General features: G+C 37.8%; 1 protein-coding gene across 5 annotated transcripts in view; it reads left to right on the top strand.

Moving 5' to 3' along the window:
* The window catches only part of PARD3B (par-3 family cell polarity regulator beta), an 861,922-nt gene that overhangs the window by 435,064 nt on the left and 408,469 nt on the right, over positions 1–18,389 (top strand). For all 5 annotated transcript variants that reach the window (XM_036420516.2, XM_045575575.1, XM_045575573.1 and 2 more), the window contains exons 6-10: positions 1,401–1,487; positions 7,712–7,837; positions 10,184–10,542; positions 13,141–13,280; positions 14,383–14,511. In XM_036420516.2, coding sequence (XP_036276409.1) covers positions 1,401–1,487; positions 7,712–7,837; positions 10,184–10,542; positions 13,141–13,280; positions 14,383–14,511 — 841 coding nt within the window. The remainder of the gene's footprint in view (positions 1–1,400; positions 1,488–7,711; positions 7,838–10,183; positions 10,543–13,140; positions 13,281–14,382; positions 14,512–18,389) is intronic.

The following is an 18,389-nucleotide window of genomic DNA, read 5'->3' as shown; positions in this document are numbered from 1 at the left end:
TATCACTCTAAGATTTGTTTTGTTTCTAACTTTCATTCCAAGCATCTGCTATAACCTGCTTGACTGAACAAGTTTTAAATATGTTAGCAATATCTGAGCAAAACTCATTTGAAATTTATTATCAGATTTGAAATTCCATCATATTCCCACAAATGTTGGAAACTGACATGCTCTTTTTTTATTTTTTGCTGTTCTTAATGATAATAGATTTGCAATGAAAACACATTAAAAATTAAGCCTAATCCTCTGATGAGAATATATTTAATGTATTTATTTTAGATTGCTGATAATTTAGAGAATATTTCATGCAGAGAGTGCATCAGGCATTTGCTGTCTTAATGCTGTTCTCAACTTTACAGCAAGAAGCCAAATTTTAACATTTTCAATTTGGAGCAGGAATGCATTTGTAAGCAGCTGTAGCTCTTAATTTGACATCTAGTTTCAGGTCATTTTCATGTAAATAGAAAACAATAGAAACCTGCTTACAATTTCCATAACTGGGATGTTTGCTTTAACTTTATCATTTTTCCTCCTGGCAATTTTATTTTCCTCTCTCTGGGATTAAAAGAGCCAATAATTGTTCTCGGTTATTATTTCCCATCTATATAAAAACGTGTTAGTTCCACATTTTATTACTCAAAAGCACCCAGGGTCTTCTATATTTCAGTCATACACACTATCCGTTCATGTTTCTAGCTCCTCCTCTCCTTAATCTGGAGTAGGTTAGTCAGGTCAGCCTTTCTATTTCTTTCTGTAATACATTTTCTTCAGGCTTTATAATTTTTGTCTACCTCTGAAAAATGTACAGAGGTGAAAATTTGGAATTGTTCTATTGAATACAACTGATGCCTTATTAGAAGGCAACTTTAAATTTTGACTTATAATGCTTTGGACATGGCCATATATATATTACCAACTGTGGCTTCACAGTTGTAAAATCTAATTCTTTGATTTTTCTATTAAATACATATTTTATTTCATTTTTCCTCTGTTTGGGGGGGAAATCATACTTCATGATTACTCAAAGCTGTGCTTAGTTCTATGTATTTTACCATCTACACGGTAATTTTCAAGTGTGTCTCAATGGGGAAAAATTTTATTTTTTTGCACATCCTTTTAAATATGTTGATTTATGTAGATTAAGTAGGAAGTTATTTTTGTAGGTAGTCATTTCCATTTGTTCCTCTTCTAGGAGAAAAAAATAAGAAATCAGAAACTCTTTGAAGCATTTTATTTCCCGAATCTTCTGAACATGATCAGTAAATCATGCACTCCTTTGATTCTATCTGTGCTGTTAAGTTTATAGAAGTTGATATAATCCTAAAAATCATTTTTTTTTAATGTGCTTCATCTGTATTTTTTTAGCAGAGACTCATCTGTGTTCTTTTTTTCTGCCCCAGTGATCTGACCAGAACAGTGGAGATTTCAGCTGAAGGAGGCCCCCTGGGAATACATGTAGTGCCCTTCTTTTCTTCTCTGAGTGGAAGGTAAGATGCTCTTCTTCCAGCAGAAGCTCACACTAATGAAAGCCCTGACCAGAGCTCATTTGCCCAAACATTTCTCCGAAGAGGATTAAGTGTGTGTCTTTGTTATGCAGATGGACACCTCAAGATAGTACTTCTGTTGGCCACTTATGTGTTAGAAAGAAAAGGAAATCATTTATTTCTAAGATGCAATGAAAAAGAAAAAAAAAATCAATCACAGTTCCTGATTTCATAATTAATTATGAAGTACTCTCTTTATGTATTCTTATCAGTAGTATGTAGTAAACAAAATCCTTAGAAGAGATTTGAATATATTGTTAGATGAATATTGCAACTGAATTTTTTCATGTTATAAAATACACTTCAACAAGTGAATATAGTAATTCCAAACTGATATTTTTTAAAATATTTTTCAGGAATATAGATTTTTAAGATAATAAATATTATAACATGTAATCAGATCAAAAGCTGTGCATGTTCTGTTGATGTTAGGTATAGTAGCAAAATGCTATCATACTATTTACTTTAAAAATATGAAGTGTGATCGATTACAAATAATTAACCACATCCTTTAAAAATTTTACACTGGTGCATGTTAATTTAGATTGTGTCGGCATGTATTGAAATGAATGTCTAGGATATTCTAACACATGAATGTGTAGGAAAAGTTCAATTTTAGATAGAGCAATGGAGTGAGAGCAAGTCCGGAGATCTGGTTTTTGTGCGACTTAGAGAAAATCAACTGACTTTTCTCCTCTTTGGTCTCCTGAGCTGAAAAAAAGTGTTCTGATTTTTGATGATGCATTTAACTTAAGAAAACAAATATAGCAAACTACTTAAAATCATGTCATATGAAATACTGATTTTCTTTATGTTTTTGAGAGTCCTTGTCAATACAAATCTAAAGGCAGTATCTTGTTGAAAAGTGACATAATATCTAATACTAGTTTTATATGGTTGTTATAACAGTATTAATATTAGCTCTCTGATACACATTTAATTTCCATCAGTATCCAGTTGGATAGATTTCAGCTTAAGAGACCAAAGAGGAGAAAAGTCAGTTGATTTTCTCCAGGTCGTACAAAATCCAGATCTCCGGACTTGCTCTCACTCCATTGCTCTATCTAAAATCGAACTTTTCCCAAAGGTTATATAGTATTAATTTACTGGTTCCGAATATTTATTCAACTCAGGCTGCCATATACAGGAAGAGCAGGTTTAGGAATGATATTTTGGTTGGCATCGTTTTCAGCAGGTAGCCATCTGCTACCTGTAATTGCGAAGTCATCACCATTTTTTCTGCAAATAACAGCTGATGCCAAGCTGTTGCCAGAATGGATGTTCCTGAAAAAGAAATGAACTGAAAAACCAGTGGCTCTTATTGTCTCATTTCCTGTATGTGCTAATAAGCGTGTTTATAAATGTTACGGGTGATGGCACAGGACAAGCGGAGGCTGGTTTTGATAGACAACGGGTGTATTTACCCAGTTGTCCTGAGAAAGTCTAATGGCTTTTGGCAGAAGTGCAGGGGTAGAGCTTTGTGAAATACCAGAGGGGTTACAGTACAGGCCCTTTAAGCTTAATAAAGCTGGGCTAGAACACACCATCACCCCAATGTCCAAAACGTGAGGGAATCTACAACGTGACAATCAGCACACTTCATTTTCAATGGTTTGGAAAACAGGTTGACCCTCTGGACCAGCAATCACCTTCTCTCACTTCAAGTGAGAAAAACTCACTGGAATTTATTGATTTCCTCCCTTCTCCCTCCTTTTCTCACTTCTCTACCATAAGTCTCGTAGAATAGTGGAAAGAGGTTTGGGCTTGGATTCAGAACACTTGGATTCGAATTGCGGTGTTCTCTTTTTATAACTTTGAGCAAGTCCCCTCAATTTGCCTCTTGTGAATACCTATCTCACATCAAGGTTATGAGGATTAAATGACATTAAAAATGTGAAAGCCCCTTGTAAAGCGCACACCATATGAATGTGTAAATGGTCAGTATTATTATTATTTTGGCTAAAACAGAAAAGCTTAGTTCAACAATGAACTTTTATAAGTTCATGGTCAACTGTTGAGTAACTTAGTGAAATAGTTGTGTCACTTTTTTCTGGATATCCACCAGTATTATAGAAAGGAAATTTAATTTTAAAACATAAAAAAAAATAATATGGATGTGGAGACATGAGCCAATAAAAGTTAAGAAGTAATGAGTACAGGCTGAAAAAGCACACTTAACTCAACCCATGTGTCTAGATGCAACTGGGTATAGAGCGTGTCAGACAAGTGTCTGACTTCATAACGCCATATGGTTTCGCTGTGTGAGAGGGGGTGAGGTGAGCTAAGGTCAGAGTGGTATACTTAGTTCTTAATTTCCTTTCATTTATTGGTCTGTGTCATTATTTTAAATTAGAATTTACATTTAATTATTTACTAGGACTACTGTAATTGGCTTTGCCTCCAATTTTTTTTTTCTTTTTCTTTTTCTTTTAGAAAAATACTGCCACACCTGTTGTTGAATTAGAAACCCAATCTAAGCTAGAACACCCTGAGTACAACATAGTGGCTGTTGTATTAGATAAAGCCTCAATGGATTCATTAGCTATCACAGCACAGGGTGCTGAATGCTGCTTGTATGGAGAGCTATTGGCTTGCACAGTAAAACAAACAAATATATATATGCTGAGTTTTGGCAAGTAAAAAAGCAATGTAATTTCATTTTTTTTTAATCAACATGGTTTTGTTTTATAAGTGAAGTCACTGAATCTCTGATTTTTAGTAAATAAAAATACTATAGCTTATTTTCATAGTAAGGACAGCTAAATATGAGAGAGAAGATGGAAGGGATGGGTAAAGAGAGGCAAAAATGTGAGAAGAACTGATGTGTAGATCAAAATGCTAAGCTGGGAGAGTGGCAGAGGCCATATGATACAGTGGGAAGAATGTGAGGCAGCTAGGGAAAGGGTGGGTTAGTGCCTAAGTGATTCTCAGAAGACCAAGAAGCAATTGCTACCCCTTTGATTCTTTGGAACTATGGATTTCAGCCTCCTTTATCACTGCTCATTAATGCAAATTAGCCTGTTTATCTCAGCTTATAACTCCTCGACCGCATTAATCTATATCCTGAGAGTCTTGGTCTCAAATGAGACAGCTAATACAGCCCACCAGTTTGGGGCAAAGTCGATTATCACTCTGATTCTTTTCTGAGTCTCTCATACTATGCATGAAATCAAACTGGAGGAACCTATTCCTTCCAAGGAACAGAGAAGCAGGAATGGTTTGCCAGGGACCAAACTCATAAAAATCAGGCAGTTTTACTTTTTACCAAAATTGCCTCTGACACATGGCTTTTAGAGTTGGGCTTATACTGTCAATAAATTTTTCATGGAGAGTTAGATTATTTAGATCAGCAAGGGTCACATAGCATGCTCCAGCTGTAAAATGCCAGCTAAATTGCAACCCAGTGGCCTGAAAGAATTAATTCATCTCCCAAAATGTGAAATTAAATCCTACGGAGTAGCATTACATGACTGATGATGTACTGGATTAAATTAAAGGAAGACTTGAATGCTTGTTAAAAAAATATCACTTACATAAACTAGTTTAGAACCACATGTGAGTCTCCTAATGGATCATGTTATTGTGCATCCACCATAACAAAACTCCAAAATGTGAACTCTCAGAGAGTTGTTGAGTTAAGGAAAGAAACACTAGTTTGTTCTATTTCTTTGCTTTTATAGTTTTGCATGCCCAAGAGTTCAGCTTTTAATATTATGTTAGATTAAGGTAGGATTAGTGCCTTAAAAATATTCCTTTGAATCTAAGATCCTTTATCAAATAGCAACCCTGGCCCCTTTCCTCCACACAGAATGAGGTTAAATTACTGACCTCCTGGAACTAGGGAGGGAAGCGTAACACCTCACCACACACTGAGCCTGTGACCCGGGGCCTTCCCTGAATGGGTGGTATAACTGTTTGCGGTCCTCTCTCTTCCATCTGCATACTATATCCATCCAATATGTTTGCAGTAGAGATCTGAGTGTCACTGCTGTGCTTCTCCTATTGTCATATCGAGATGACATGCACTCGTTCAGCCAGCTGAGGCCCTGGCGGCAGAGGCTCCAGTTTGTGGCTGTTCCAAACAGGAAGATGGGTTTTCTCCTCCAGTTCCATTAGCAGAGCCCTTTGTCCATGGCTGACCCTATTATTCACCCATAAAGCATACTCATATCTTATTCAGATTTGAGATGTAATGCAGAGGGGTTATATACTACTAGCACACGAGGCCCCTGTAGAATGAGATGATGCAGAAAAACAGGAGGACCTGGGAAGAAGAGATGGAAGCTTCCCCACACCTGGCAAATTCCTCGTGGAGAAGGTCTTTCTTCCTCACTCTTGGTTACAGCTAGGACCCTGACATTCCACAAGGAACAGGGAAATCCTCAAATGAGAAGTATCTATAATAGACATGAATTTAATATCTTCTGGTTTTCTACATAGGTACAACTGATATGTAACATATTTACACACACACACACACACACACACACACACACAACATCCATATGTATAAAAGCCCAGCGACCAGAACAGCAGAATTAACAGAATGACCAATGGCTATGATGTGACTGCAGCAGCCAATTAGCCTAATCTGGGCCCAGATTGCCCCTGCCTACCTGGTGGTGGGGCCAGTTGGCCAACCACCAGTGGCCCCTCTCCCCTGATGGCCTGGCCCAATGGGCCCCCCATTGGGTGGGCTGGCTGGATCCCACCCATGCATGAATTTCTGCCTCTAGTTTATATATATATATATATATATATATATATATATATATATATATATATATATATATATACCTAAGTGACCAGTCAATCAGTTGCTGTGACACACACTGACCACCAGGGGCATATGCTCTGTGCAAGAGCTGCCTCCTGGTAGTCAGTGCATTCCCACAGCAGGAGCCCCATTCAGCTGACCGAGATGAGCAAGAACGGCTCCTCTCCAGCCACCTGCCTATTCAAGCACTACTACATTCCTCGGGGGGATGTTGGATTCTGGTTTCAGCTAGATCCCTGCAGGCCATGCCGAGGGGCCCCACCGATGCACGAATCCATGTACCAGGCCTCTAGTATACATATAAAATTCAATTCTTATGTTTTTATTGCTGTAGTTCTTTCTCCTTTCCTTTCTTTTCCAGTTCCTTCTCTTCCTGACTTTAAGCCACAACCATAAAACCCCAGGAGCCTGGCTGAAATTTCCTCTTCCCAAAGCCCTTCCTTCCTCACAGCACTGCCTTGCTCAGAAGCAGTGGGTGGGGGTGGGGGTGCCACTCCAACCTTATCGGGATAAGTCCATTGGCATGTATTCAAGGCCCCTCCACTGGCCGCCCCAACTAGTGTTAGCTCCCACTCTGCTCCTCACACAAGGACAGCTTACACAAACACACAGCGCTTATCCTGCCTTTTTGTTGATTCTCTTTCTCCTATCCAAATTCTACTCATTCTTCTGGCCCAGTTTCATCCCACTTTCTCCCCACATCCTTCTGTGAAGGATGTGGGCTTATTGATAGTGTCCAGATTTTTAATTTCTGCTTTGCTCTAAGCGTGTACTGACCAATTGCCCTGGCCCTACAACCTTGTCTCGTATGCCTCCCTCCTGAGCACATAGAAGACACGAGGCAGATGTTTGACTCCATTCATAGATGGGACCAAACTGCCTTCTAAAAGGAGCAGTAAGATCTGTGCTTAAATGTTGACTTTTTAAGATGCAAATTATTGAAACAGATAGTAAGACTGCATAAACATTACAGTGAATAACTCATCCTCTCCTGTTAATGATCAAGTTGCCTCCTTGGCACTAACTATGTAATGTAGTCAGCTGCGATGGCCTCCTCCAAACCACCAGCCTTTGATATCCTCAATTGCACTTAGCCACCGGAGCCTTTTCTAAGTTTCCCATAAGCACGAGAAATGGGATTGTAGATTTATGTACCCTGGGTAGGCATTTATGTCTATTTGTCTTGAAGGGATTTTTCTCTTTTAAGTGAGTTATGTTTTTTGTCCTTTTTTTTTCACTTAGGATTTAAATAACAGACAGTTACTTGAATATAAAGCATCCTTTTTTTCATAAATAAAAATTAGTCCTTATTTCTGAATAATTGCAAGTGGAGAAATAATGAGCATATTATTATTCAGCAGTTGCACTTCAACCTAAATTTTGCATTTAGGATTCTAGGACTCTTCATCCGCGGCATTGAAGAAAACAGCAGGTCCAAGCGGGAAGGACTGTTTCAGGAGAATGAGTGCATTGTAAAGATCAACCAGGTGGACCTCGCAGACAAAACCTTTGCTCAGTAAGCATTGTTTTTATCATTGTTTTATTTACTGTATGATGCCTAGAATGTTTACAATCATTGCTGAGTTCATTAGGATCAAAATTCTAGGTAGAATTTTAATCAGTTTCCTTTGAGTGACCCAAGACTACCCATTTTTAATTGCAGCTTATGTTATAGCCCCAGGAATGAATGGTAAACTGTGGAATGGTTTCAACCTTCCCAGCTGGTTGTCTTTCTGGGACATCTATAGATGGGTTTGTTTTTCCTGGGATATGGGTCAGTTAAACTGGTATTTAATGACTCTTCACAGACTGTTAGTTCAGCTTTTTAATTAACTTGCTTGGTATCTGTCGTCTTCCTTCAACTAAGTATCTGTGCAGACTCACTGAATAATAGAAACAAAGAGGAGAATTAAAATACCCCCCCAAGAAATAATTTCTCTGTGCATGAAAATGTGATGGGAATAGGTTTGTTGAGTAAAGATTTAGAAGATGTAGCAGTCTACATGTATTTTTTTAAATGTATGCTGGAATTGCCTTGGGATTCTGGATCAAGAAGATAAGTGTGATAAATACCTCTTAGTAATCATCACCAATCTCTTGTTTCTGATCAAAATAATTCATAATATGTCCTCCCTGTGGCCATTAGTTCCCAGTATAGTCTGTGGAAGGGGGAGGTGGGCAGTGGTTGTGAGTTTAAGGAGCATCAAGCACTGGTTGCTTTGGAAGAAAAGGAAACATTAATTGTCTATTTCTGAAAATAATGAATAATAGATAAAATTATAGTCATTATTAATAATGATATTATTTTTATAAACCACTGTCTATTACAAGGAGTTGATAAGTATGTAAGGCAGACATTACCATCCTTATTTTTGAGAAGTGGAAATTGGGGCTCACAAAAATTCAGTATGGGGTTAGTTGAGAACAGAAACTGACTCCTGGTCAAGGAACTGGCCAGGACACTGGGTTTGTCCTTCCTCCACTACCCTCATGGGCAATTCAACACTTCAGAAAGATGAGGGTGAGCAGATGGCAGTGGGAATTATGATTCATTATTATTTGGTGTGGCTGCTGGTAACAGAGGACTGAAATAAAAGTAGCTCATGCAAGATTTACATTCACTTTTCTAAGGAAAAAAAGTATGGAGGTGGCAGTCCAACATTGATGTTGTGGGTCCACCATCATCAGTTTAGCAGGTGTCTTCCCTCTTTCTGCTTTACCATTCTTCTTGTGTTGCTGCCACTTTTAAGCTGTGTCAGGAACACAGGATGGCTGCTGGAGTTCCCTCCATCACTTCTGAGTTTCAAAAAATAGAAAAGAGAAATGGCACAACAAAAAAGTCTCTGCTTCCTAGATAATCCAATTTCTCTACCCCTTCACTTGTGTCTCATTGGCAAGAAAAGCTGGGAAAGAGAGTAATTTTACCTAATCATAAGGCATAAGGAAGAAGAAGAAAAAGTAGTCAGAAATTTGAGGATAAATATAAAGTGCTAAGACAAAAAAGTAAAAACTATATGTAGTCTACAACTGAGTGACCAGAATAAACAGAAGGGTGCATATGGGATTTAAACCCACTGTGACATTCGGCTCAGCCCACACACCTACCAGATGTCTCTATGAGGAAACGTTTGTGTCAAAACTGAACTTTGGGAACACAACTCATGGTACAGAAAACCTATACTTTAGAATGAAGTCCTAAAAGGGAATTAATTGATCATCTGATCAATATAAAAAATGATTTTACCATTTAAAATTAAAGCTTGCTTTGCTATTTACTTCAGTATTCATTACTGAATTGATTTAGAAATGCTTAAAAGCTGTGGTTTCCTAGACAAATTACTTAAACTCTCTGAGCCTCAATTTTTTCAGTTTTGCAAAATGAGAGCTAATCTTACTGAGCTAACATGGTCACTAAGAAGATTGAGAAACTTGCCCAGCCAGTATGGTTCAGTCGTTGGGCATGGACCTATGAACCAGGAGGTCACTGTCCAATTCCTGGTCAGGGTACATCCCCAGATTGTGTGCTCATTCCCCAGTTGGGGTGTGCAGGATGCATCCAATGGATGATTCCCTCTCGTTATTGGTGTTTCTATCTCTTCCTTGCTGTTTCTGGAATCAATAAAAATATTATATATTCTTTAAAAAAAAGAAGATTGAGAGACTAATGCATATGTAGCTTAGTATAGGACACCTAATGGGCAGGACATGTGTGGTAACTAGTATTTGTTTAGCAAAGTCAAGCTCGTTTAGTAGAGATAGCATCTCCTATGCCTATGCTGCTCCCATCACGGTGATGCTGGCGGGCTTTAGAGATGGCATTGCTAACCTCAGTTTTTTACACGTTTCCTAACTTTCCTTCAAGGGCTCAAGACGTCTTCCGCCAGGCAATGAAAGCTCCCTGTGTACTCCTCCACGTGCTTCCCCCTCAAAACCGTGAACAGTATGAAAAATCAGTCATTGGACCTCTTAACATTTTTGGTAACAACGATGGTGTTTCAAGAACAAAGCCACCACCTCCTGTCCACACAAGATTGGGAATAAAGACCATGAATCTCACTGGAACAAGCAGCCCCGAAGAAGATGGGTCGCCTTCCCTGCAGCAAAGCAAGAGCCCCCGAGTACCAAGAATAGGGAGAAAGCCATCCTCTCCCTCACTCTCCCCTCTCATGGGGTTTGGCAGCAAGAAAAATGCAAAGAAAATTAAGATTGACCTTAAGAAAGGTAATTATTAAATTATGCTTAATAGCATTCTATTATTGTAACATGTAAAATTGGTTAAAAGAAATGCATTAAGGCTAATTTTGTTAATTCTCCCTTCATTTAATTGCATCAAAGAAGGGATTTAACTGTATACTTGGGTAACAAATTTCTGAAAACTGTAGTACTTTCTTATTCATCTCTTCTTGTGAAGAGTGTAGGTTATTTGGAACAAGAAAATAATGGAGACATGCTGGGGAATGCAGAGAATCATTGCAAACTTGATAGACACAGAGCAATATTGTAGCACAAGTTAATACTAAATAGACACCAAAATTCAATTGTTCCTGTTTTGAGCAAGATTCATGACTTTTGAAACAACCTTAGGCCAAGCTCAGAAAACATATGTTTTTGGTTCTCTAACATAGTTTGGGACCAGCAAAAAAATTTATTCCTCAGAAACCAAACATGTGACAATTAGTCATATCACTGATTCAACATTGCAAGCAATTTTTTAAAATATACTTAATTTCAAAGGCATGTCTAACCTTTTAATTCATCTTTTTCATTCCTTTTATCCATTTCAAATGCAGATCAATGAGACTAGATCATGGATGTACATATATCGATATCTTTATGTAATATTATCATAAACATAGACATTCATGCATTTCCATGCCTTTGTTTATTTTGTAACTTCCCTTTCCCCACTGCAGCCTTTTATAATAATATGTGATTTTTAAGACTCAATTCAAAAGACACCAAGATCTCATAGATTCTTGTCTAAATTAGCAGATAATTTAATGATCATAAGTAGTTTTAGGATGCTTATTAACATATATACAAAACAAATAACATGTACCTTGAATAGAGATTATTCTGAAAGATCCTCCAGTCAAAATTGCATCCTCCTATAAGAATTCTATACTGGGAAGAAAATGTATTGACTGAAAAGCACAAATAGACCCGTGTGCTTAGCAATTGGGCTTTTTATATAAATGCATAATTAGTGCTTTTTGTACAAGTTACCCAATTGCGTGTAGATATAGGACTATGTGCTTTGAGGATTGATGAATCAAAAGTAGAATGTGGCCTTAAAAAATCCATCAGAAAGCCTTGATTGTAAAAATAAAGAATATAACATCACAGTTGTACTTTGGGAAGATTAATCTGACAGTAAAAAGATATACCAAAGAAGAAGCCAAACAACAAAGACTCAACAAAGGGTGCATTGCAGGTGTTCAGATATAATGTGTATTCCTTAGTAGTTGGATGTAGGAGGGACAAAAGAGAGAAATTACAGTTATTGCTGAGAGTTTCAGGCAGAGTAGCTTGCATTATGGAGATGCTATTTCTAGAAATTTTAAATTCATGTAGATGAGTATGTTTGAAAAGGTCGGGATCTAGATCAGAGAACAGGTTCATAGTGACTTTTGAAGAGCTGGTAAAAGTATGCACATGGTGATTTCTAGAATGCCGACACCAGAGAGATTAGAGCCAAACAAGGACAGTTAGGTGTCATTTATAGGAGAAGATAGTTTGAGCCAGGAGCTGGGCAAAGCAGAGAGTCTGGAGGAAAAATGGTTCCAGGCAGGTCCTTGGAGAACATCTATTGCTGTGGTAGAAAAGTGGGTAAGAAAGAGAAGGACAGATATGATATGATCAGAGTGGTAGGAAAATAATAATAATAATAAAAAGATACAGAGACCAATGGGGACTTATTTCAAGAAAATTGTTGCTTAAAAAATGTCAACAGCTGAAACCGGTTTGGCTCAGTGGTAGAACGTCGGTCTGCGGACTGAAAGGTCCTGGGTTTGATTCCGGTCAAGGGCATGTACATTGGTTGCGGGCACATCCTCAGTGGGGGGTGTGCAGGAGGCAGCTGGTCAATGTTTCTCTCTCATCGGCGTTTCTGGCTCTCTATCTCTTTCCCTTCTTCTCTGTAAAAAAAATCAATAAAATATATTTTTATTAAAAAAAATGTCAACAGTAGAGAAGGGGAGAAATTAAGAATAGGAAGAATTAATGGATATACTCACAAGTAGATCACTGGTGTTAGAAGACTGAAGAAACAGTAAGATTGAAGTAAGAACTCTTTAGGATAGAGAAATCTGAGCATACCTTTAGATAGAGTGAAAACCCATCTCCTTACCAAGAGTTTGAAGATGCAAGCAAGCGGGACAGGAACATCAAGAGCGAGTGAAGGGACAGTGGTTTGCAGTGTACAAGGGACAGACACACATAGAGGGGGCCTTAGGGGAGCCCGCCAATTGAGTGCTGCAGGACTCATGTCCCAGGGTCCTTTGCTTCTAATGGTTAACTGAGAATTCAGTATCCCACGAATGTGAATAACATGTGGCATTTCTTCTAGGGCCTCCTTATTAAACAAAAGTGTCACATGTCTGCACTTGGCCCTAAATCCCCTTTGATGACACCATAGCCTGTCAGAAACTATAATCTATATTTGAAACTAGAACAACTGAAACTTATTTAAAGTATTTGTTGGAATGTAACTATTTCACTTATTCTACATTAGTCTAATTAGGTAGATTTTAGTGTAGGATTGAATATAATATTATTCCTCTTACGGTAACCCTGCATTTTCCTGGTCTTATTTACTAGGCCCAGAAGGACTTGGTTTCACTGTGGTCACTAGAGACTCTTCCATACATGGTCCTGGTCCCATTTTTGTGAAAAACATTTTACCAAAGGGAGCAGCAATAAAGGACGGCCGCCTGCAATCCGGGGACAGAATTTTGGAGGTAAGAATTGAAAAGAATAACTTCAATAAAATATATAAGTACATGAACATATATATTAACATTTAAATTTTGAATAGAATATATTAAAAATCATTACTTAAATACAAGATAAAGACTTTAATTATAAAACTCGTTAATAAGCAGGCTAACTTTGTAAGCCCCCAATGAGACCAGTGATATGGGGACAAGTTACACTGAGAACTTTTCTCAGTCTTCTTTTTCTTAGTTTCACCTCTTAGGGTTTCTGGGGGATTTGGATCAAATTTAGGAGTTCCTTAATTAAGGGTAAGAATCTCAAAGTTACACCCAAGCCCTGGTAACAATTTCTTTAAATTTCTTTTAAAAATGGGGCAGCCTGTCTCTGGTTGATCTATGCTTCTAGAGGAGAATTTGGAATTACCCAATGCAAGAGGCTTTTTTTTTCCTCATTTAATTTTGTTTGATAGCATCATCTCCTCATCTCCTTGGCAAATATATATTGTCAGCTTACCGTTCAGGAAATCAGCTTTGTTAAATGGAACTGCTGGTTCCATTTAACTTCCTCATGGCACAGAAGCAACACTACATAGCTCTGTAGGCAGTTCTAGATCATGAAAATAGATGTACTGAGTGACACCACAGCTGCAAATGAGAATTCCCAATCATCTATGATGACCTGATGACTGTAATTTTCCAAACATGGAGAACGCTGTAAGAAAAGATGCTGTTTCCAGAGAAATTTGCTACATGATAATAGTCCATTTCTGCTTCCTGCATGAGGCAGAAAATGGTGCCAGCGAAGCATTTGCAATACACTTCCTTCTTACTTGAAGAATCGTTCTCTGGTAACTTTCAGTTTGGTTTTCCCCTCATAAGATTGTAAGGTCTTAGGAGAAACTGCTCACATTAATTACTGGCTCTCCAACACCTTAATGAATGGTGGTTGGTGTATTATTATTATTTTAAAACATGGTTGGTTTGGGTTCAGGTGTTCACTACTCATGACTTCAGATCTTCGTGGATTGTGGGGAGTCCATTTGCTGCTTACTTTCAAAAACCAATTAGGGTAGAAGGAGATGGCAAGTGTTGTAATCACGATGGCTCTTATGATTGTCTTCATCAGGTAAATGGCAGAGATGTCACTGGCCGAACTCAGGAAGAGCTAGTGGCCATGCTGAGGAGTACCAAGCAGGGAGAGACGGCGTCTCTGGTCATCGCCCGTCAGGAAGGACCCTTTCTGCCCCGAGAGCTGGTAATGTTCAGACAAAGCTAACTGAACTCAGGAAACTCCTAACATCTAAGGAGGACATCTAAGTCCCAGGCTTCATTCACACCCAGAGCGCTTTGCTGCACTTGGAGTATCTCAGTTTTAGGTTGTTAATGCAAGGAGATGGATACATGCTGCTTACTGGTGCAAAAGACCTTTTTAAGGAAGCAAAACAGTACTCAGCTGAGTAAAATCTACATTCAGTACAAACTATGCGGTAAAACACAGATCGCAAATATGCCAATGGCCCCGCCTTACTGCAGTGTGCAGTCTAAAAGGAAATACAAATATAAGATATTCAAAATGGTGATGAAGAAGACTGTTTAGTGTTGCAGTAACATATAACAAGGGAATTTGACCTAGTCTTGAGGGTTAAGAAAGATAGCTAGAGGGAGAGTATTTCAAGTCTTATTAAAAATGTATACCTTTTGACCTTTCAAACTGTACCTCTGGTAATCTCTCCTAAACTGGTTAGCAAATATGTGGGAAACATTTGTGTCATTTATTTTTTTCCTAAGTTCTATTTATTGTAGTGATATATTGTGTTCTATACAACCATAATGTATTGGTTTGGTAAATACCTGGATGCTTCTAAGGAAATATAAGTACTTTGAATAGTGTCTGTGAAGAATTGCTAATAACATGAGAAACGTTTATAGTATATTGTTAAGTTAAAGACCAGTGTATAAAATGATCTATGTAGTATGATCAAATTACATTTAAAAATCTGTTTTAAAAAAATAACTGAAAGGAGATGTACCTGAATAGCTTGAATTATGAGAGAATTTTATTTTCTCACTTTTTTACAATAAACACAAGTTATATATTTTATTATTGATATATTTGAAAAGGCTATATAGAATCTTCAAAGGACTTTTTATGGCTAATAGCAAAGAGGAATAGATGTGATAAGAGGATTTTTATTACCCTTTGGTTTTTATTTTATTTCCTTTGAATCTATATAAGAAATTACAAAAGCACATATGCGTAATATAATAGGTTCCCAGAGTTAGATCAACAGAGGGCTAGTAAAGAAAATTGAAAAAGAAAAAGTTTAGGACGTATCATAATTGTTACCAGATATGTGAAGAGTCATTGTATAGATTTGAAAGTAGATAGTTTATATTCATTAATTTACTTTTGCATTAAGTTAACAATTTATTGAGCATCTGCTGTGCACTAAGTAGGAAGTTCTGGGGATGCAAAAATAAAACTCATGTTTGCCCTTAAAGGAGGTAGGGAGTGCTGTCTTTGTGGTTTATGCCACTAATTTTTCTTCCTTTTCCTATTTCCCTATAAATCTTCCCAAAGCATACAAGGCAAAGAGACGAATGTATAAGATGATGGGAAAGAGAAGGAATAATTGAAAGGAAACCCCTGCCACAAAAATGTTGCTGGAAAAGCAGTCTTTTGGCCGGTAATAATGAGCATTAATATATAAGAGAGGTGATTCAGCAAGGCTATCTATTCAAACATGAATATAAACTCATATACAGAAGATTAGGCTCAGAGTACATATCGTAAAGATTATCTAGTCTGATCACCTTAATGTGAGGATTTTTCCTGAGAATATCTTAGGCAGATAATGAGGCAGGCTCTGTTCCAATATTCTATATGGCCCATTTCCTTCTTGGACAGCTCCAATAGTTAGAAAGTTCTTGGAACATCATCACTTCCAACTACTTGTTTTGGTACAAACTCAATAAGGACAAAGGAGGTGGGAGTGCTGACTTTGTGGTTTATGCCACTAATTTTTCTTCCTTTTCCTATTTCCCTATAAATCTTCCTAAAGCATACTACAGGGGAAAGAGACAAATGTATAAGATGATGGGAAAGAGAAGCAATAATTGAAAGGAAACTCCTGCCACAAAAATCATGCTGGAGAGGCAGTCCTTTCCCATCATCTTAATTAGTGGCATAAACCACAAAGACAGCACTCCCCACCTCCTTTCCTCTACTTGACTCCTATAGCCAAGCATTTTGGAAGAAGAATCGGGAATTTTTATCTCATCTCCTTGCTGAAGCTTCTTACTTTTCCTAAAGAGAAATGCTGAAGAAACTTGGTGTCTAAATCCCGCCCTAAAATTTAGATAGATTTTTCCTTTGATCCTTTATTTATCCCAACATCTGAATCTTTTGCTACAAAAGTTGAAGTGGAAAGAAACAATAAAAAGGAGGCTGCATGGATACATGACAGGAAGCCCTTCACTTCCGGTCTACTTCTTTGGTTACTGGAGACAAAAACTCAGAAAACCTCAGTGGGGTTAGGCAGTACGTGTTTCAGGGACAGGAGAATAAGAAAAGTTTTATCTGTGTCTTCTGTTGAATAGAGTCCTGGAAGAAGCAAATTCCCATATAGAAAGAGAAACTTCCCAATCACCCTCTGTGCATGCAAAAGAAACCAATAACAGAGCTCCAACTGGAAACTCAAACCCTCACATGCCCCTGATTCCCTAACAGTCCCTATGCCTTCCCCTTTCCCATGCGTCCTCTAACGTTCCCATTCCCCACTCCTACGTCCTTCCTATAAGCTCCCTCTTCCACCAGGTAAGGGGGGAAAGGATGTTGAATCTATCCCAATTTGAAACTCTGAATACATTTTCACTCAAAGGCAATTACATGTGGAATGTAGTAAATGGAATAATAGAATTTTGAGACAAACAGGAGCTGGAAGAGTCTGTGAGTCCAGCTCTAATTTTCAGTTGAGAAAACAGGTTCTTTGTTATTGAGTAACCTGTGTAGGTCCCCACAAGAAGCAGGAACTAGAAGCCTAAGTTTCTTGACATGTAGTGTCATCTCTGGCGTTCAACTCCCTCCCCTCAAAGTCTGTATTCCGTGCTTACTGTGTGATCTAGAGCTGGTCACAATGCCATTCTGAGGCTCACTTTCCTCATCTGTACCCTCAGATTTTTGTAAAAATTATCAGAAATAATATATGCAAAGCTTTTAGCCTACTTTATGGCCCATTATAAGTTATTGATGTATGTTAGCTATAATTATTTCTTCTTGTACATTGCTACTTCTGTAGCAGTATTAACATAATACTATACTTTAGATTCATTGTGGAGTAAATAAATGTAGCAGTTTTGCCTAGAATTAACCACTATTTCAAACATTGATATTTTTTATTATTTTAAAATGTAATTTTGGTATCCAAAATACAGAATTGCAAACAAGTTTTATAACCAACCAAGTCCATAATTCAGGACAGCCTGCATATATTATTTCATTTTCATTTAATAGAATTTAGCAAAATTTGATTTCTATCCCAGAAAGTGACATCATAGCCCGAGCCCACCAGAGAACATATTAAATTAATTGTGCAACGACAAGATTGAGTGCAAATAAAGTATTTGTTCTCATTGTTTTTAGTTTTATACAAAATTTGGAGGGCATATGGTTAGTATCCATCCCCTTAGAATTCCCTGGCAAATCATCTCCACTCTTTTAAAAATATTTGACTTCTAACTTTCCAAGTATGTACAATATTCTTTGTAACCACAGCAAAGCAAGGGCAGTTGAGGCTTAGAAGGACCTAAGTAAGGCGGACCCAGAACCTTTGTTTAGGAGAACTATGGGAGAGCATCGTCTTTCCAACCCGAAGGCCTGCCTTAGGTGCCAAGGAGCATGAACCATGCAGCAAGTTGAAAGAGGGGTCATGCTTGGCATGCACAGGAGTGTTTCCATGGGAATGACTTCATAGTGTGGCATGCACTAGACTAGTTGAAAGAGCAAAATGAAGAACACTGTCCTTTGTGATAGAGCTTTGTATTTTCCTTCCAACTAAAAATTGAAGATGGTATCGCCTCGGCCTCTTCTCCCTTCTTGTGATTGATGTGCACACTTGACTTTCCATTGAAAAC

This window comes from Pipistrellus kuhlii, unplaced genomic scaffold (assembly GCF_014108245.1).
Source record: "Pipistrellus kuhlii isolate mPipKuh1 unplaced genomic scaffold, mPipKuh1.p scaffold_m20_p_7, whole genome shotgun sequence".
Lineage (NCBI taxonomy): Eukaryota > Metazoa > Chordata > Mammalia > Chiroptera > Vespertilionidae > Pipistrellus > Pipistrellus kuhlii.
Note: the sequence above shows the minus strand (reverse complement) of the source record. Positions and strands in the feature narration are given on the sequence as shown.